This window comes from Triturus cristatus, chromosome 4_2 (assembly GCF_964204655.1).
Source record: "Triturus cristatus chromosome 4_2, aTriCri1.1, whole genome shotgun sequence".
Lineage (NCBI taxonomy): Eukaryota > Metazoa > Chordata > Amphibia > Caudata > Salamandridae > Triturus > Triturus cristatus.
This window is the reverse complement of record NC_140586.1, coordinates 434,459,555-434,479,069: the sequence shown is the minus strand read 5'-3', so window position 1 is coordinate 434,479,069 and position 19,515 is coordinate 434,459,555. Positions and strand designations below refer to the sequence as shown.

Here is a 19,515-nt window from a genome sequence, read left to right as displayed (position 1 = left end):
CTATATGGGGCAAAAACGTCACCCACAGAGGATACTGCGGCGTTCAACGCTCTGATTGAACGGGCGGCGAACAACCATGATGTACAGCTTCACTCTGATATCATCGAAGATGACTTTCTAATGGACACCTTTGCATCCTCAGAAAGACATGTAAAGACTCTGCCAATGTTGAAGGGGGTCCTTAAGCCAGCCACTGACATTTTCAGGGAACCCACCAGGGCACGAGTGATAAACCCCAGGATCGATAAGAAATACAGATCAGCACCTGGAGATCCTACTTACATCAGAGGACAATTACCACTCGACTCCATCGTTGTGGCGAATGCCCGCAAGAGGGCACACTCGCAGACAACGGGTGACGCTCCTCCCCCGGACAAGGAGTCCAAGGTGCTGGAGACCTCCGGCAAGCGAGTTGCCGCACAAGCTGCAAGCATATGGCGCATAGCTAACACTCAAGCGCTCCTCGCTCGCTACGATAGGGCGCACTATGACACAATGGAGAAACTCCTTCAACACCTCCCTGACCCCTACAAAGAAGGTGCAGAAATCCTTATCAGAGAGGGACAGCTACTCACAAATGCTGCCATCAAATGTGCACTAGACGCTGCTGACACGGCTGCCAGGGCCATCAACACTAGCGTCATCCTACGACGTCACGCCTGGCTACGTATCTCAGGATTCAAGCCTGAGGTACAAAACAATATCCTTAATCAGCCCGTCAACCCCGACTTTTTGTTCGGGCCTGAGGTTGACGCCACCCTCGAGAAGATAAAAAAGGACACGGACACTGCAAAGTCCATGGGCGCCCTACAAACTCAGTCCTTTCGGAGCGGCTCCTTTCGTCGCCCCGGAAACAAGGGAGCAGGCAGAGGACAGGGGTCACAACAAACATATAACAAGGGTAATACGCAGACCACCTACGATAAGAACACCCGAGGTGGCTATCGTGGCTCCAGTACCAAGGGCAGAGGACGTGGCTACGGCAACACCAGGTCCTCCCCCAAGAACAAGCAGTGACGCCCTCTCCCTTCCTCCCGACCACATAACACCTGTCGGGGGAAGGCTACAACGGTTCCTGTCCACGTGGAACTCCATCACCACGGACAGGTGGGTCAAAGATATTATAAAATACGGTTACTGTCTGGAGTTAACTTCCACTCCACCCACAATACCACCAAGAAACCGTCCTATGTCCTCAGAGCACTTGACGCTCTTACAGCAAGAGGTAGAAAGTATGCTTCTAAAAGGCGCTATCGAGGTCGTACCCGTCCACGAGCGGGGCACGGGGGTTTACTCCCTCTACTTCTTAATTCCAAAAAAGGACGGGTCGCTCAGGCCTATATTAGACCTGAGACCCCTGAACCAGTACATTCTTTCGGAGCACTTTCACATGCTCACTCTACAGCAAGTCCTTCCGCTTCTCCAGCAGGGAGACTTCCTAGCATCACTGGACCTCAAGGATGCGTATTTTCACATACCCATCCACCCCTCACACAAAAAATACCTCAGGTTCACTGTTCAGGGGCAGCACTATCAGTTCAAAGTCCTTCCCTTCGGCGTGACAACAGCGCCCAGGGTTTTCACAAAGTGCCTAGCTACGGTGGCGGCACATTTACGGAGACAGCACATACACGTCTACCCCTACCTAGACGACTGGCTCGTTCAAGCGAGATCAGCCCAGCAATGTGCAAGCCACGTGTCCCGTACCATTCACCTTCTTCACAGTCTGGGATTCTCACTAAATTACCCAAAGTCTCATCTCCAGCCCGCACACGTACAACAGTACCTAGGTGCGACTATAGACACTCTGGCGGCCACAGCTCAGCCAAATTTAGTGAGGATCAACGGCATACAAGCGCGGATCTCCAAGTTCAGACCCAACCACTCGCTTCCAGCGCGAGTGTTTATGCAGTTGATAGGCATGATGGCCTCCTGCATCTTCATAGTCCCGCACGCGAGATTACATATGCGCCCACTTCAGGAGTGCCTAGCACGTCAGTGGAATCAGGCTCAGAGACAGTTGAAAGACCTAGTGTTGGTGAGCGGTCGGGCATACAACTCTCTGCATTGGTGGAATCCACAAAACCTTTGCAAGGGCCGACCGTTCCAGGAGCCTGTTCCACAAATAGTACTGACAGCGGACGCGTCTCTCCAGGGATGGGGAGCTCATGTACTCCACTACACAGTGCAGGGACTATGGACGACACAACAGAGGAAGATGCACATCAACCTTCTGGAACTGATGGCAATCTTCCTGGCCATGAAGGCTTTCAAAGTACATCTGTGCAACAAGGTCGTGTTGATCCGGACGGACAACATGACCGCAATGTACTACATACAGAAGCAGGGAGGGACACACTCTCCACAGTTGTCTCATCTGGCTCAGAGCATGTGGAAGTGGGCCATTCAGAGGAACATGTTCCTCTTGGCGGAACACCTCCCCGGCAAGGACAACCAGATGGCGGATCTGCTCAGCAGACACAGCCACCAGATGCACGAGTGGGAGTTACACCCATCGGTACTCCAACCGTACTTCCAGCAGTGGGGTCACCCAGAAATAGACCTATTCGCGACAAGCGAAAACGCAAAATGCCAAAGCTTCGCCGCCAGATTCCCACACCCGCAGTCGCAGGGCAATGCGATATGGATGAACTGGTCCGGCAAATTTGCGTACGCTTTTCCCCCAGCACCGTTGATACCGCTGGTGGCTCGCAAACTCCGACAACACTCCCTGACACTCGTCCTAGTTGCTCCCACGTGGGCACGCCAGCCGTGGTACACCACCTTCCTCGAACTTTCCGTGGTACCGCATCAAAGGCTGCGGATCAAACCCGCGCATTTGACGCAGAACCATGGAGAGGTTCAGCACCCAGATCCGCAACAGCTGAACCTGGCGATCTGGCTCCTGAAGTCCTAGAGTTTGGCTATCTCAATCTGCCACCTGACTGTATGGACATCATCAAGGAGGCCAGGAGACCCACTACAAGAGCTTGCTATGCAGCCAAATGGAAACGGTTCGTCATTTATTGCGGTAATAATGACATTAACCCGCTGGACGCATCCATCCACAACATCATATGCTACCTCTTACACCTATACCGATGCAATCTGGCGTACACCTCTATACGTGTCCATTTGACCGCAATATCAGCCTATCTGCAAACCAGGCAGCACCTCTCTCTCTTCAGAGTGCCTGCCATCAAAGCATTCTTGGAAGGTCTCAAACGAGTCATTCCACCTAGTCGCCCACCGGCTCCAATGTGGAACCTCAACTTGGTCCTCACACGCCTGATGGGTCCACCCTTTGAACCTCTACACTCATGCGAGATTCAATTCCTTACCTGGAAAGTAGCCTTCCTGGTCGCGATCACTTCCCTAAGGAGAGTTAGTGAACTCCAGGCACTAACCGTTCAAGAGCCATTTATTCAGGTTCACGCCAACAGGGTCGTACTACGTACCAACCCCAAATTCATGCCCAAGGTAATATCGCAGTTCCACATGAACCAGACTATTGAACTGCCCGTTTTCTTCCAAAACCCACAAACTGTTGCAGAGAGGGCATTACATACACTAGATGTACGGAGGGCCCTCATGTACTACATCGACAGGACTAAACCCTTCAGGAAGACAAAACAACTGTTCGTTGCCTTTGCCCCACACCACAAAGGTAACGCCATCTCCAAAGCAGGGATAGCCAGATGGATAGTTAAGTGTATTCAAATCTGTTATCAAAAGGCAAAACGCACATTAACTATTCCACCACGAGCCCACTCAACACGCAAGTTGGGGGCTTCCATGGCCTTCCTAGGAAATATTCCCCTGCATGATATATGCAGAGCAGCCACATGGTCCACTACACACACATTTACAAAACACTATTGCGTAGATGTGCAGTCAAAACAGCAGGCAGCTGTAGGACAGGCTGTTCTCAAAACACTTTTTCAGACCGCTGCAGCTGGCACGGGTAGCCGCCGCCAATAGAGGGCACTGCTATGTATTCTATGCACAGATATGAATTCAGCAGCCCACATGCCTCGAACTGAATATGCTACTTACCAGTATGCATCTGTTCTTGGCATGTAGGGCTGCTGACATTCATATCGCCCTCCCTCCTCCCCGGCGCCTGTCGCAGCTGCAGCTCTCAGAATTATTGCAAGCATGGTCATCACTTTCTGTATCTACTCCATCACTGCCACAATGGCGAAAAACAATCTGAGGATGGAGAGGATGCCCATGCGCACTGTAGTCCAGGGGAGGAGTCACCTATCCAAGGATACTTCGAAGACTCTTCCAGGACAACAACGTGCAAACATCCGGACCCAACACTAGGCGGCGATCTATGCACAGATATGAATGTCAGCAGCCCTACATGCCAAGAACAGATGCATACTGGTAAGTAGCATATTCAATCTTATAAACCACTGTCAGTCATACTAGCTTACTACGTAATCCTGCATTATTCCAGCTTGCTATCCGTAAGGGGTGCTAGGTGACTGTCCTGGACCCCATTAGGCTCACAAAGATCAAAGGATTATCCTTGTCCATTATGTGCGTACCCTCTGGTTCTCCCATCGTAGGTGTAGCTGAATAGTTATCACAAAGCTGATTCCGAGCTGAAAAAAGTTGTAATAGGGGAAACATGCAATGTCCCAGGGTGAATCAGAGAGGTTTCACTTTGAATAGCCCTGTGCACAATCTTTCAATCAACCTCATTACAGTCAGCTAGTGGAGCAAATCAGTTACTGTATAACGGACCCTGGAAAGGATGAGGCCGAGGAGTGGAAGCAACAAATCGTTTTGTTGGATTATAGGGCTTGTAGAAATAGCCCATAGGTAGTGTAATAATGTTAGAACTTCTAGATGGTCTCGCTGTGTTACTGTTTAACAGTCTCTTCACAGTGTAGGGGCACCTAATGTTAACCACCGTTGAGATTCCCATGATATCTTGTGGGTCAAGACCGAGCCAACTGACACGCCTGACATTTAAAATTCATGGCACAGAGCAATATTGAAATTTGTTTTCCTCTAGCCAATAAACAACCTCATTGCAGGTCTGTTCGCATGTCTTGGACTGGCACCATTCAGGGGGCCACACCTGCCATTATTAAAATGTATAGGAAGGATTCTGGTGGTAAGTTTAGAACGATCGCACTAGGTTTTCTGGCTTCAACCTAAACCTTCCCCTCTACGGTTACTGCAGTGCCCTGCTTGGCTGATACACTGGGGTATAATTGGGGGAAACGAGGCAACGTTACCCCCCACTCCCCCGCCCCCCCCACCCCTTATCATGGGACGTGGTTAGGAGAACCGCAGCACGACCACTGAATTCGAGCTGTGGCATGTTCTGGATTGTGGGGCTACCCAAGTTAGGTTTGCCTATTGCCCCCTCCCTAGAGTTTTGTAGGGGGCACTATTGTTTTGTTCCCCGGTGAATGCAGATTCGCGATTAGAGGCAGTACCAGATTTGAGGGTATTGCCTAATTGAACTTCAGTCGCTGCCAGGTGCTCTTTGATGGGGCCCAGGTGACTCTCTAAGACCTCCTAAGCAGATTGCATATAAAGTCATAATCGTTGACATCTGTTTATAATATATCTGGCCCTGCCCCAGCAGCTGCTTGAGAAGGCTGTAACTTTGTGCAAAGAACTTGATTGTTGGACTTTTTCCTTTTAACTACACGTTCCACTGATGAATTAGGGCTATTGGTGTAGGGCGAATGGAGCTGTTGCAAGTGTTTACTTTCCATGCTGTGTCCATATGTATGGGTATTAGGTTTTCCATGTCAGTTGGACTTTTGCCAGCTGTACTAGATGCTCCAGGAGTTAGCCTGCATGGCTCAAAGGTGCAGCATCCGTTGTCCACCGCTATGTCACCTGCAGTAATATCAATCTACATTCAGTCAGAGTGATTCCAGTGCTTATGACCCCAATTGCTTGCTGCAGCATAGTGTTGATACTTGTGGGTCTGCATAGGACGATCATTCATAATAGTAAAGCAGAACACAGGGATGCTCACTTACGTTGGCTGAAGGAGTTGAGATTTTAGATGTTAGGGACCTAGCCCAGCTCAGCCTTAAACGGCCGCAGACAGGCATATGGGCCCGCACTTGGCCCGGGCTCTGCCCAAGCGTATCCTGTCGCGGGAACGCCTCGCCCTTTTATATGTACAGATGTCGGAGTTGTACAGATTGAGGTCCTTCCTGTAGGAAAGTGCCCCTATTTGCATGGATGCCCCCCACTTTTTGCCTGATGGTGATGCTCTTTGACTAAGTGTTCCCTGGGTTCCTGCCAACCAGGTACCCAGGGCCCAAGTTCTTTCCTCAAAACTCTACTGTTGCAAACCCAATTGGCAATTCTCTGGCCGCATGTAAGTCCCTTGTAAAAGGCACCATAGATATCAAGGGCACTGTGACTAGGGTAGGCCTCTAAGGGCTGCAGCATATATTGTGCCACCCTTATAAGATCTGTAGCCTAACACACACACACACACACACACAGCCATTGCAGGTTGTGTGTTTATGTGCAGAGAAAAGTGAAGAGTCTGCATGGCCCACATCCCTGTGTGCCATGCCTACAATCCACTGCCTATGGCATAGGTAAGCCACCCCTCTAGCTGGGTGCACTATACCACTGGTGGGGGTACAGGTGCATGAGCCCTGTACCCCTACAGTGTCTTAAGTCCATTCTTAGACATTGTAAGTGCAGTAAAGCCATTAAGAGTATATGGTCTGGAAGTTTGTCATTATGAACCCCACAGAACCATAATGGCTTTACTGAAATCTGGGAAGTTTGGTATCAAACTTCTCAACACATTAAACTCACACTGATGCCAGTGTGGGATTAAATGCCAAATGCACTCAGAGGGCATCTTAAAGTTGCCCACTAAAAAACGACTTAACTCTTGTGTCCTGGCTGTCTGGCTGCTTGCCAGCTGCCACCGCCCAGGCATGTTTCTGGACCCCTGGGTCGAGAGCCTCCTGCGGCCTGAAACAAAGCGCATCCTGGGCTTAGGTGCCAAGCCTCCTCCCCCAAGTTGGGCAGGGTCCACGAAGGAGAAGCTTCAAAGGCTTACCTCCTTTGTCAGCTGACCCAGTCATTCGCTGCTCCGAGCAACTCTTTCCCCACCAGTTCTAACCCCCTCTTTGGGAGGAAGAATCAGCAGGAAAAACAAGCTAGGAGGAGAGGAGTGCCCACCTCTGCCAACCCCACCCTTCAGGTGGGGGAGGCGAGGTGAAACACAATTCTCAGTCCCCTCTATCTTTAAGATGGGGGGTACCCAGCCAGCCAGAGTGCGGCTTATGCCGCCCTCCCACTGGAGGGTGGCATAACAGGGGGTGTACCCACCCCAAGGAAAGGCCCCATTGGTCCCCACCTGTACCTACCTGAAACACCCCTAAATTTTGTATTTAGGGGCAACCCTGAGCCTTGCCTCCTCCAGACAAGCAAGAAGGACTGAAGAGCTGTGCTGAAAGAAGAAGAAGAGGAGGAGGAGACCAACTGACTTGGCCCCAGCCCTACCAGCCTGTCCCATCCTCGATCTGCTCCAGCGAAATCCGGGCGTAGCCAGCAGCCTCCAGAAACTCGGAAGACCTGCCTGCCTTCCCTACCAAGACTCTGTCTCCTGTGAACACTGGATGTGCTCACCACCAGTCTCTGCTTCAAGCCGGGTCCACAAGCCTGCACCCGATGCCCACTTCCTGAGTTTGAGTGGCCCAACACCAAGAGGAGGTCTCCCCGGTGATCCTGACCTGGATTCCCGTGACCCCTGACCTGCCTTAAGCCTCCAGTCGACGCCTGCAGCCTCTATCTGGAGGATCTCCCTGACCGCGACCAAGAGCTGGTAAAGAAACCCAATGCCTATAGACACCCCTGCACCCGATGCCCCACATCCTTGGGTGGCCTAACCGACAGTTCCAGGCAACCCCCAGCATCCCAGCTTATCTCTCCAAACAGTGGTCTCCTCCAGAAAGTCTTCGTGCCCGAGCCTGCAGTATTTGTTGTGACCGTAGAATTCCCAAACGGGGCAGCCTACACCAAATCAGCACCCTGAATCTGGACGCCCCTGTGGCTTGTGTGCTAACTCGTATCCCCCTTTGCCTTGAGCTTAGCCCTAGGAGATTTGCTCCCTCAACCTTATGGCCTGCCCACGAGCAGCCACCAACCGGAGGCCCCCTGACCCATTGGATAACATTGGACCTCAGCACTCTGCACCTGGCCGCCATAGTGCATCTGAGGGTGATTTTTTAATGCATCCTTGACCCTGGAGGAACCCTTGTTTTGACCCCAGAAACTCAACCCCCGAAACGAATTACCTACCTTTAAACCAATATCCTCCTTTTCTCTCATAGGACTACATTGACTGTTTTTCTGTGGAAAAAGTTCTAAGTGTAGAGTTGAAAAGTGTACCAAATTCCTGCCAAGTGTGTTATGATAGCTAATTGAGTTACTTACCTTTATCGAGGAAATGTCCCAGGGTGGTATCTAGGTATACCAGACTGAGTAAGAAAAGTCATTTGAAAAATAATCTTGAAAGTAATCTACTGTAATTATAAAGTGACTGCACAGTAATTTAAACTGTTTCTTAACATTTGACCTACCTGTAAGACAGTCAACTGCATTCAACTGTACTAACATTAAAAAGTACTATTCTACTTACCTGCACTAAGTCCTGCTTGGTTCTAAAAATAAAATACAATTAAATATTTTTATAAAAAAACAAATTGGTCAGAGTTCAATCTTTGAGTGTGTGTGTACAATAAATCCTTAACACTACCCTCTGATAGAGCCTTACAGCTCGCCTACACTACCACAAATAGAGAGTAAGGGATTATCTACTTTTACCTCTGTAAGCATTTGGGGATCCACTGGACTCTGTGCACACTATACCTTCCTTTGGTATAGTATATACAGAGGCAGCTTACTACACTACACTACTACAGCGGCAGCACTCCCAACGCCTGCACTGGTTGCCAATTCATAAAAGGATCCTGTTAAAGTTTTAACAATCACATATAAAGGCATCAGGGCCGACGTACCTTAGGCCCAGAATACGCCCCTATTCCACACAACGCCTTTTGCGGTCATCTTCGGGTAACTTTCTAGCAGCCCCCAGCTATCATCTGAAAACTAAAAGAGGAAAAACCATAGCTGTACTAGGAACTGGCTCCCGGCGCTTTCCAGGCCAGTTACAGTCCCCCGGCAGCGGCGGTGAGTTCGAAGTAATCCGTTCCCAGCAGGAGGTGGAGACACTCTGGAGATGTTACCTCAGTCCCTCTGGCAGGGCAAGATCAGCAGTCAGCAGGGCAGCGCAGCACATTGGGGGCAGCAGATCCTGGGAGCAGTCAACCTCAACAATGTGGCAATCCTCCTGGCACCACAGTCTTTACTCCTGCAGAGAGGTGTTGTGGTCCAGCAGTGTAGCAGAGATATGTAGTTCCCACCCTTCCTTTTATACCCTAAAGTCAGGTGAACAAAAAGGGCGGCAAGTTCTGGAAGCATCTAGGGAGATGGAAATCTCTGGAAGGTTTTAGGAGACTCTGGGGCTGGGGGGGTTCCCTTCCTTCCCTACCTGTCCGTCTACCGTGACAAAAAGGCGGGCCCGTGGGAGCTACTGTTGCAAGAAGTCACAGACTAGACACACTAACAGTGTGCAAGTGGGGGGGGTGGGGTGGTGTAGGACTCACCGCAGTTACAGGGGCCTGTGGCAGAGATGCCATGTCACCATGCCTTTAAGGGAGAGCACCTCCGCACAGTTTAGCAGTGGTAAGAGGCCCAAAGTCCTACGTCCAACAAAAATGGCGGCCAAATAGGAGGCAAAAAGGGAAAACAAATGTAGGGGAAGACCACCCTAGGGCTGACAGGTCTAACACCCTCTACCGCGAGCATCTCCGGTGACAAACATTCAGCACCTCAAGACACCTCTGCACCGGCTGCCCTTACTTGAGGAGAAGAGGACCAGAGGTGTTCCCACGTCCCCGAGCATTGTGAGACCTGAGCTCCCTAATTGGTTCACCTGGACTGGACTCCCAGTTTCAGCTTGCAGGCTCTTTTTCACCGGACCAATCACCATTGACTTCAACGGGGCACCTGACGCTGAATTGCACCTCGGCACCCGGCTGCCCCAGTGCTGCCCGAGGTTACCTGTTGGTGCTGCATTTGACCCTGCCACATAGTTACCTTAAGTCCAGAATATTCGTGCTGTGAAATATCTGTATGCAATGTATGCCGTTCCTCCATGGGATAACAGTACCGCTTCAGAAATTGCACCAAGTGTTGATTTTTCAAACCTGTAGAAATTCATAACTCGAAACGTGCTTACCTGATTTTGGTGATCTTGGTGCTTAAAGTTATATAAAAATGCATGTTATTTTTATGAATTGGTGTGGATCTCCTTATTGAGTGGTGTGTATCATTTATTGATTGTGTGTATGCAACAAATGTCTAACACTCCTCTCTGATAAGCCTAAGACTGCTCCACCACACTACCCCCTAAGTGAGCACCTTGGGATTGCTAGAGCAAGCCCTTGTCCACTAGTAAGGGATACCTGGACCCTTTGCACATTATACCTCTTTTTGGTATACTATATAAAGAGTCCGTCCGCTTCCTACAACTTTAGTTTTTCTTTTCTACATATAGTGTTTATTCTGCATTCAAGCATCTTAAAAAGTTATTGTTGAAACCTCTCTTTAAAAAATCTGATTTTAGTGACCACAATGGTTTCAAAACATAGTTTTTGTTTACTGCGTAAAGCGTATCATTTGCCCATATGCGATGCTCTCCATAACGGACTTAGGTTGAGCACTTGATACATGTAGCATGCTCTTACATGCTGTTGGTTTTCTAAATTTCCTACTCTGTATTTAGCCATTGTGTACATAGAATTCCAGAGCTAAAGTTTTTTTATTTTTTTTATTTTAACAATTCATTGTAAGGTGTATGTTGATTGGATTATCATTCAAAAACATGATAGTTCAATAAATGCTTCCTAGTGCTAGTCCACAGGTCAATGATGTATTTGACATACCTCCCCAAGAACAACACATGTTCGGTCCTGCTGAATGCAAGTATACCCCAGTCATGCTGCTTCTCATACTATTCCATAAATACGTTGGCATAGGAGTTAGCAAACATGAGCCCATTGCTGAACCATGTAGCTGTTGGTACCACTAATTGCCTTGCTGGAAACTTTTTTGAGAGAAAGATGTCAAACATTTAAATTTTCATTCAGTTGTGTTCATGAAGGTTGGCCTTCCGGGTGGTCAGAAAGAATTCTAAAGCTCTTAAGCCAAATTAAGTTTGTATGCCAGTATATAAGCTAGTTGCATCAAATGTCTCAAACATGGTGTTATTTTCCACCCGGAACACCATTTCAAAATTATTATGGATACCCTTACTGTCCCTAATGTAAGAGGGAAGGTTAGGTATAAAGTTTTGTATTTGTTCATCCATATAATTGAATAGTAATTCCGTCGGACAGTTATATGCCCAATGTAATTGGTCCACCCGGTGGGAACAGTGCTTCTTTTGGCACTTTGGAGAGAACATAGATACATGGAAATTACTCATTGTGTTTCACTAGATCTTTATACTCATTCTCTGAAACAACATTTCTCTTTCCAATCCAGAGGCTTCATATTGATATTTAAGGAGCGTCTTTCATTACATTAAACATGACTTTAGCGTAGCGTGTTCTATCCAGTAGTTATCTATCAATTCGGGCTAAATAGTCCTCTCTATTCACGAGGACCACATTACCTCCTTTGCCAGCCTCTATATTAATAATAATGAGTATTTTATCTTGTTCTAATTTTTTTGAAAGCAGTTCTTTCCATTGGAGAGCAGTTACAGATCTTGTGTGAATCCCTAATGTCCCTATCCTCAAGGATTTGTAAATTGCTGAACAATATTTGGAAAAACACATTTATGTTGTTTTGCTGAGTGTTTGAAGGTATACATTTGAAGAGTAATTTTAGGTTTGTATCATAACTTAGATAGTCTATAATATCTAGAATATTAAGCAATACCTCTTTGCTTATGACCTCATCATTCTTCAATGACAATAATAGTTGTAAGTCATATATGTCAGAGATGGTTTGTGTACATTAACATCAGGTTTCTTAGTCGACTGAAATCTTTAAATTTCAATGATCATGCAAATGTATACGAGTCAACATGCATATAGGTAAGGCCACCAAATTGAGAGGGGCAAAATCCCAAATCTTTACATAGTTCATTTGGAATTTCGTGCAATTTCATCAACGATAAAAAACATTTTCCCTACTTATACAAGAATGTAAAAATAGTTTTACAGTTTATACAATGCATTAAACTGAAAACTCGCAATTCAAAAAGTAAGTAGTGCACTGTGTTGATGATGTATTGTTTTATATTTTTCTTGTAGGCACCACCGAAGCCAGTTCCTAAGACTATTGAAAACCAAAGAGTTTATGATGAGACAACAGTTGACCCAGCAGATGAAGAGGTATTGGATAAGTGATTCAGGCTTTTCAGTTGTCAAATTCTCCACAACTTGCAAAAAGCATCATATTATTTGCAAAATGCTTGCATTGTGATGTGGCCATTGACTGGAATAATCTGCTGCCACCTCATGCAGGCTCAATGCTGTGGCATAGACACAATGAAATACAACTCCTTGCAGATCATGTGCCTTATGGTCATTGTGAAGGTTGTATTTATAATTTATGCAATGCAGTGGATGAGCTGTTGTCCTTTAGTATACCAGTCCCAGACTTAAGGTGTATTCCTAAGTTTACGTTCCTTACATTAAGACAGTACTGAATTGATCAAAACATGTGATTTTTCTCTGTGGATTTGGTGTATCTAGGGTTACCACAGTTGCACTTTTGCTAGGAGTTGGCCTAACAGCTAGGACGGTCGACCTCGAATCTGGGCAACTGTGTTTGAGTCTCGGCAAGGACGTACAATATCATGTGATTCTGGGCAAATCACTTAATCTCCCCGTGCCGAACAATAAATGAATGTGTCCTCCTGTAATGCAACTGGTGCTCGTGTAAAGCGCTCTGATACCCGATACCTTTGAGTCAAGTTTGCGCTATATAAAACAATTGTACATCAAACAATCAAGTTATTTGACAGTGCAGCCATTGTGGCTTGAGCCCTTTATGAAAATGCTAAATGAGCTGCAAACAGTATGCTTGAGACACAGCCTTTTTTCTGTGACTTAATGTGTGTTATTCCTACAAATTCAGGTTTAAGTCATACAAGCTGAGGAGTGTACCACCTCTATTGACATAAACAGCATTTGTCTATCAGGCCCAGCGTACGTGATGGTATGTTTCTGAGGGTTCTCATTTCTTTCAATACTTTTATATAACCTATTCCCATCAAAGTACATGTTTCGTCCTTTGTCATTAGAATGATATTTAAAACATCAATTTACTGATTAGCTTAAGTTACTAAAACAAAAAGGTCATGCTAGCTTTTTTTTCCTAGAGTGTAATTTTTAGGTCTGTCTTGACAGCTTAGCTGGCCTGTCCTTACTATTTCTTTCAAATAGACTTAGAGTGCGATTTGTTTCCTCCCAGAGAAGAATTTCACACACATCTTGTGCTGCTGGCTGATAGTTGTATAATTTGGCCAGTCGTAGGAAGTCTTACCATTGGAATGCATGAGAAACTGTTTGTACTTTAACCCCCCCACACACCACCTCTCCCGTTTATGCTTAGCCTTTTTTTGGCTATATGGGGTAGTTTGCGCTTCGGCCCCTACAATGTTTTTTCCACATAAGGTATCCATGCCAAATTTGTGTCCTTTTCTTCCAACACCCTGAGGATTTTAAAGGTAGCCAGGGTTTGTGGATTCCCCTGGAGGGGACCCAGAAATCAGCCAAAACACTGAACATTTGGTTCATGTGAGAAATCATTTTTATCGGGGGACCAAGGTGAATGCTGTGTGGTAGGACATTTGTGCCGGCACAGTGATCCCACACAGAAATGTAAGGATTTTTTTTTTTTTTTTTTAGCTGAATGTGAGGTTTGCAGGGGATTCTGGGTAGGAAACCATTGAGGAATCCATGCAAGCCACACATCCGTGCATTCCCCCGGGTGTCTAGATTTCAGAAATGTGTGGATTTGATAGGTTTCCCTTGATGGCCGCCGAGCCCAGGGCAAAAAGCCCAGATGAACCCCTTGCAAAACCAGGTTGTTTTGAGATGGATACTTTTGATGCCTCATCAATAGGTGTTGGGCCCTTGCCTGTCATGGGTACTTTCCCCACGCAAACAAGTGAGGGACCATTTTTATCGGGAGACCTGGCGGAACGTTTGGTGGGAGGAAAATTGTGTTTTTTCTGAATCCAGAAGATTATGGCGCAGGAATGCAAGGAAAATCTCTGACTATAGTCACGTTTTTAAGTTTGCCTGGCCTGGTGGATTTTCCCTAGAGACGAACAACACCTTGGCAGAGAAATACAGACCAGACAATTATTACTGCCTATCCATCTGTTCCTCAAGTACACACACATACTAGTTGGATTTGGCACGAGGGTGAGTGAAAGGTTCAAAATGTATATTTTATTAACAAGAGATTTCGCAAAAAAGGAAATGCACTGTTAATAATTAAAAGGTTAAAAGCCTGAACCAGTGACTCGCAGCTTGTGAGCTGTGAAGCCACGTGACGGCACCAACCTCTTTACAGGCCATTCATACACCTTTCATACTTGGCGCACACGTTCACACCATCAGCCGGCCTAGCACATTACAACACTCACATCAAAAGACAATGGGGAGACAATGTACACCCTGGCATAGAAAGACAAATATTACTTCACAACTAACTATTCTTTACGTACACACACATACTGATTGGATTTGGGAAGAGGGTGAGTGAAGGTTCAGAGCGTAACATTTTATTAACCAGAGATTTCACACAAAAAAAATGCACTGTTAATATTTAAAAGGTTAAAAACCTGAACCAATGACTCGCAGCTTGTGAGCTGTAAAGCCACAGCAAGGCACCAACCCCTCTTTACAGGCCATTCACACACCTTTCATACGTGACACACACAAGACTATTCACACCGCCGGCCGGGAGCCCAGCACATTACAACATTCACATCAACAGACAGCGTCATTCAAGGGCCCATCACTTTCATACGCCCACGTGGCTGACACCGCAATCACACCAGCTGGTGGTTGACGTAGTGTGTGCAGTGGCGTTAGGCTAGCAGTGTGTGTGTAATGACCAGCAGCAAGTCACTACTCGCACACCGCCAGCCAAGTGCCAGTCCACGCACAACGCCAGCCAAGTGCCAGTCAACGCACACCGCCAGTCCGAGCACACCGCCAGCCAAGCGCTAGTCCAAGCACACCGCCAGCCAAGCGCCCGTCCACGCACACCGCCAGCCAAGCGCCCGTCCACGCACACTGCCAGCCAAGCGCCCGTCCACGCACACTGCCAGCCAAGCGCCCGTCCACGCACACCGCCAGCCAAGCGCCAGTCCACGCACACCGCCAGCCAAGCGCCAGTCCACGCACACCGCCAGCCAAGCGCCAGTCCACGCACACCGCCATGCCAAACGCCAGTCCACACACACAGTCATTAAATTGATTTTTTAACAAGAAAGAAAACAACCCATTTGGAACTAGATACAAAACTATAACTACAAACACAACAGCGGTAACTAAATACTTCATACTAATGCCAATCATGAAACACAACTACAAATATAAGACAATACAGACCAGGCAGTTCACTTTTAAGACTCACTGTTGCTCCCAAAAACTCTTTTGAGTGTGATACAATCTGTAACATGTGGAGGCACACAGCCCAGGATTGGAAGATTATCAGCACAGTGCATACGGGTCTCTTTCGGCATACCTCTTCGCAAACAGACTCTACATCTCTTACAGCGATTGATTTCTTTTGGCGTGGGAGGAATTTAATCAGGTCGGTGGAGATCTTTCAATCTAGCCACATCCTCCAGTACTCCAAATCTAGGAACACTTGCCTGTTTCACTACAGCAATGCTTCCTACCACAGACTCCTCAAACAGAACTAAAGTCATCCTTGATGCTGGAGGACACTCCTTGAACACAACAACAACATTAAAAGTATCTACGTTGAAGAGATGGATGGCCAACTTCTTATAACAAATGTAAGCCTTACGAACAGCAGTGTAAGGTTCCAACCTCTGATCTACTCTATCTACACCACCTATGTGCTTATTGTACTCTACAACGCACACTGGTTTACGCACTTCAGCAACCTGACCCCAAACAGTCAGCATGGATGGTAGTCAGCATGTAGACATCTCGCCTTTCCACAAATTTCACAGCTAGCAGTTCATCACTACGCAAGGCACTCCACTATCCCCTCTGAAGCTTTTTGCAAACAAGCTCTTTTGGGTAACCTTTACGGTTAGAGCGGATTGTGCCACAAGCAAGAGTGTCAACTTTGCACAATTCCTTAAACAATTGCACACCAGTGTAGAAGTTATCTAGGTACAAATAGTGACCTTTGTTAAAAAGCCCCCTTCCAAGTTCCCACACAATTTTCTCTGAAACTCCAAAAGTGGATGGACTACCAGGGGGGGTCAATAGTGGACTCCCTAGCAGTGTACACCTCGAAATTATAGACTTATCCTGTCCTACTCTCAGACAACATATACATCTTAATTCCATAACGTACCCACTTGCTAGAAATGTTCTACCTAAAAACCAAACGGCACTTGAACAGGAGCAACGACTGATCAACCGCTGTTTCTTTCCCTGGAGCATATATCTCTGAAAATCGATCTACAAAGTGATCAAGGACAGGCCGAATCTCAAAAAGACGGTCACAGTCAGGGTGATCTCTTGTCAAAGCTGAAGCATTATCAGCAAAAAGCAGCATCCGAAGCAAAAGTAAATACTGATCACGACTCATAATTTCAGGAAATATGCCCGTTGCCATCAAGGGTCTGGCAGACCAGTATGAAGACAGGGACTGCTTCCTTATCAAGCCCATAAAAATAGTTAAACCCAAAAACTTCTTCATTTCATCCAGATTAAACCCAAAAACTTCTTCATTTCATCCAGATTTGTGGGAGTCCACCGGGTAGCTCTAGAGCGGGACCGAAGTCTTGCACTGTTGTCCCTCAAATACTGTTCAGCATACAAATGAGTCTGCTCGACAATCTCAGCCAAAAATACATCATCCATAAACCACTGAAAAACCTGTATAGGCAAAACCATTCACAATTCACTCTACACCCTGAACCACCACTAAAGGCAGACAACACCTGCTGCACCATGTTTGGATCAACCCAGAGTCAAGCACTTCCAATGGGAAGCCTTGCAGCCCCAGCTGCAATCCTGATGCCTATTGCTGCATCATTGACACATCTGTGTCCTCCTCTAAAACAGGCACTTCATTTGCACTGAGAGTAGCTTCATCATCAGATGATTCCTCGTGGACAGAAAACTCACTGCCAAAATCTTGCAGTTCCTCCTCTGCCTCTTAATCATGGTCAGAGGATGATTCAAAAAGCATACCAACCACCTACTGAGCAGTAATCCTGTGGCTAGCCATAATCCTTACTAATAAAGGTAGCTTGACAAACAAGTCAACAACAACAAACACTTTGTAAAAGAAGTAATATACAAAATGTGGCTTTATCACAAAGACCTATGTACTCCGAAATGATACCACTCACCTGCCAGAAACATGTAGACTCACCACCATCTACTCTTAATAGACTCAGCACGGATCAACAATATCCCACTAAAAAATAAAAAGAAAATTACACAAGACGACACAATACTTATTGAGCGCAAATCCCGAAAGAATTTGACACTCAAAACATAAGCTAAATATGCTGCTATTATTTCACTACTTACAGAAAAATCATTCATGCATGACAATATTAGTAATTTGGAGTAAACGCAACAAAAATGTTTTTCTTAACAAACACATGCAGCTACGCAAGCTGCAGATCAACCACTGCTGAAACCGCAAACGGTAATCAAAAGCTTTGCACTAGAATAAAAAGGAGAAATAAAGCATTACAGTCACATATGCAAATAATGCACCAGTCCACACACAATCCAGTCAAGCTGGGGGGAGGTGAACCTAAAAGCATAAGGCTGAACTGGCCCCGAGGGGGACAGAAACAGCCAAAATAATCACCCCCAAAAGGGGAGCGACCCTTGCCCAGGGAGTGCTCCCCAACAACATTGAAAAAATACCCTGGTGTCTAGTGCCTTCTGCCCCCCTTGGGGGGCAGATGGGCATAAAAACAAAAGGCCAAAACAGCTAACATAATTGCTGCCCAAAGGAGAACAACCCTTCCCAAAGGGGCCGTTCCCCCACATCGCTAAAAATGATCACAATAAAGAAATCCATGGTGTCCAGTAGTTTCTGCACCCTTTAGGAGCAGATGGGCCTAAAAACGTAAGGCCGATGTGTCCCCAAGAGGGGCAGAAATGGCTAACATAATTGTTCCCCAAAGGGGAGCGACCCTTCCCCAAGGGGCCGCTCTCCCACATGGCTGAAATCAAATCCCTGGTGTCTAGTGGCTTCTGCCTCCCATGGGAGCAGGTGGGCCTAAAAACATAAAGCCAAAACATTCACCCCAATAAAGGGGAGTGACCCTTGCCCAAGAGCCCCCCCCCCCCCCCCAACTTCCCTAGGGAGAAACTCCCCTTCTCCCTCGACGTGCTGGAAGCAAATGGCTTCCAGCGCATCCAACAACATCGAATGACGTTGGTGCTCCCGGCCGTCCGACGCACCGAAAGGGTTAAAAAGTAAACTCGATCATCTCCCTGTTTGTCACATTCGTTATCTTCTATATGCTTTCTCTTTAGAAAGCAATCATTTTTACTGCTTTTTCCCCCTATCACTTGAAAAGCCAACAGGGCTTGCTTTAATGTGACAAACAGTATTTGTTCATGCATTGCTTGTAAACAGCGTTCACGGCTGTCTCATGTTTACTTGCATTAACATTGTTTGTTGCTTTTAGGACTTTTCCCTCGTCTTATTTTCTACTAGGTTTTCTCGTTTTACTTTTTGTCTTAGCAAATGTGCTGCAAATAATTGAAGACAGATTTTTATATATTTGTTTTTTAAAATTGAATTTTAAATTAAAGCAGGCCTCAAAAAATCATACAAATATGACTAGCCCCATCAGGTCTATTAAATTGAATAATCTACTCGACCTAGCTGTAATGTACTTGACCCATAAACTGGTCTCATTATGTCATCTTAGGCAAATATTGTATTTTGCAGAGCCATCTCTTTCTTCATTATCACATATGCAAGCACCTTCCAATATTTTAGTTCAGCATTCCTGCTGTACGAAAAAACCTGTTTGCTTTGAGTTTATAGACTAAATGTGTGCTCCATACATAAGAATCTAGCCCACATGTAGGGTACACATGAGCCCTGACTTGCCTCTTAGTTCACTAATAGCATTGCTATGAGGTCCAGGCATGAATGGTTCTCAGTTCATCTTTTAAAAACTCACTTTTAATAAATGTTACTAAAGCATGCAGAGGTAGT

At 46.4% G+C, this 19,515-nt stretch overlaps 1 protein-coding gene across 1 annotated transcript in view; it reads left to right on the top strand.

Moving 5' to 3' along the window:
- The window catches only part of RPF1 (ribosome production factor 1 homolog), a 157,448-nt gene that overhangs the window by 85,303 nt on the left and 52,630 nt on the right, over positions 1-19,515 (top strand). Inside the window, exon 3 of the mRNA XM_085601926.1 lies at positions 12,399-12,479. Within this exon, the coding sequence (XP_085458052.1) occupies positions 12,399-12,479 (81 nt within the window). The remainder of the gene's footprint in view (positions 1-12,398; positions 12,480-19,515) is intronic.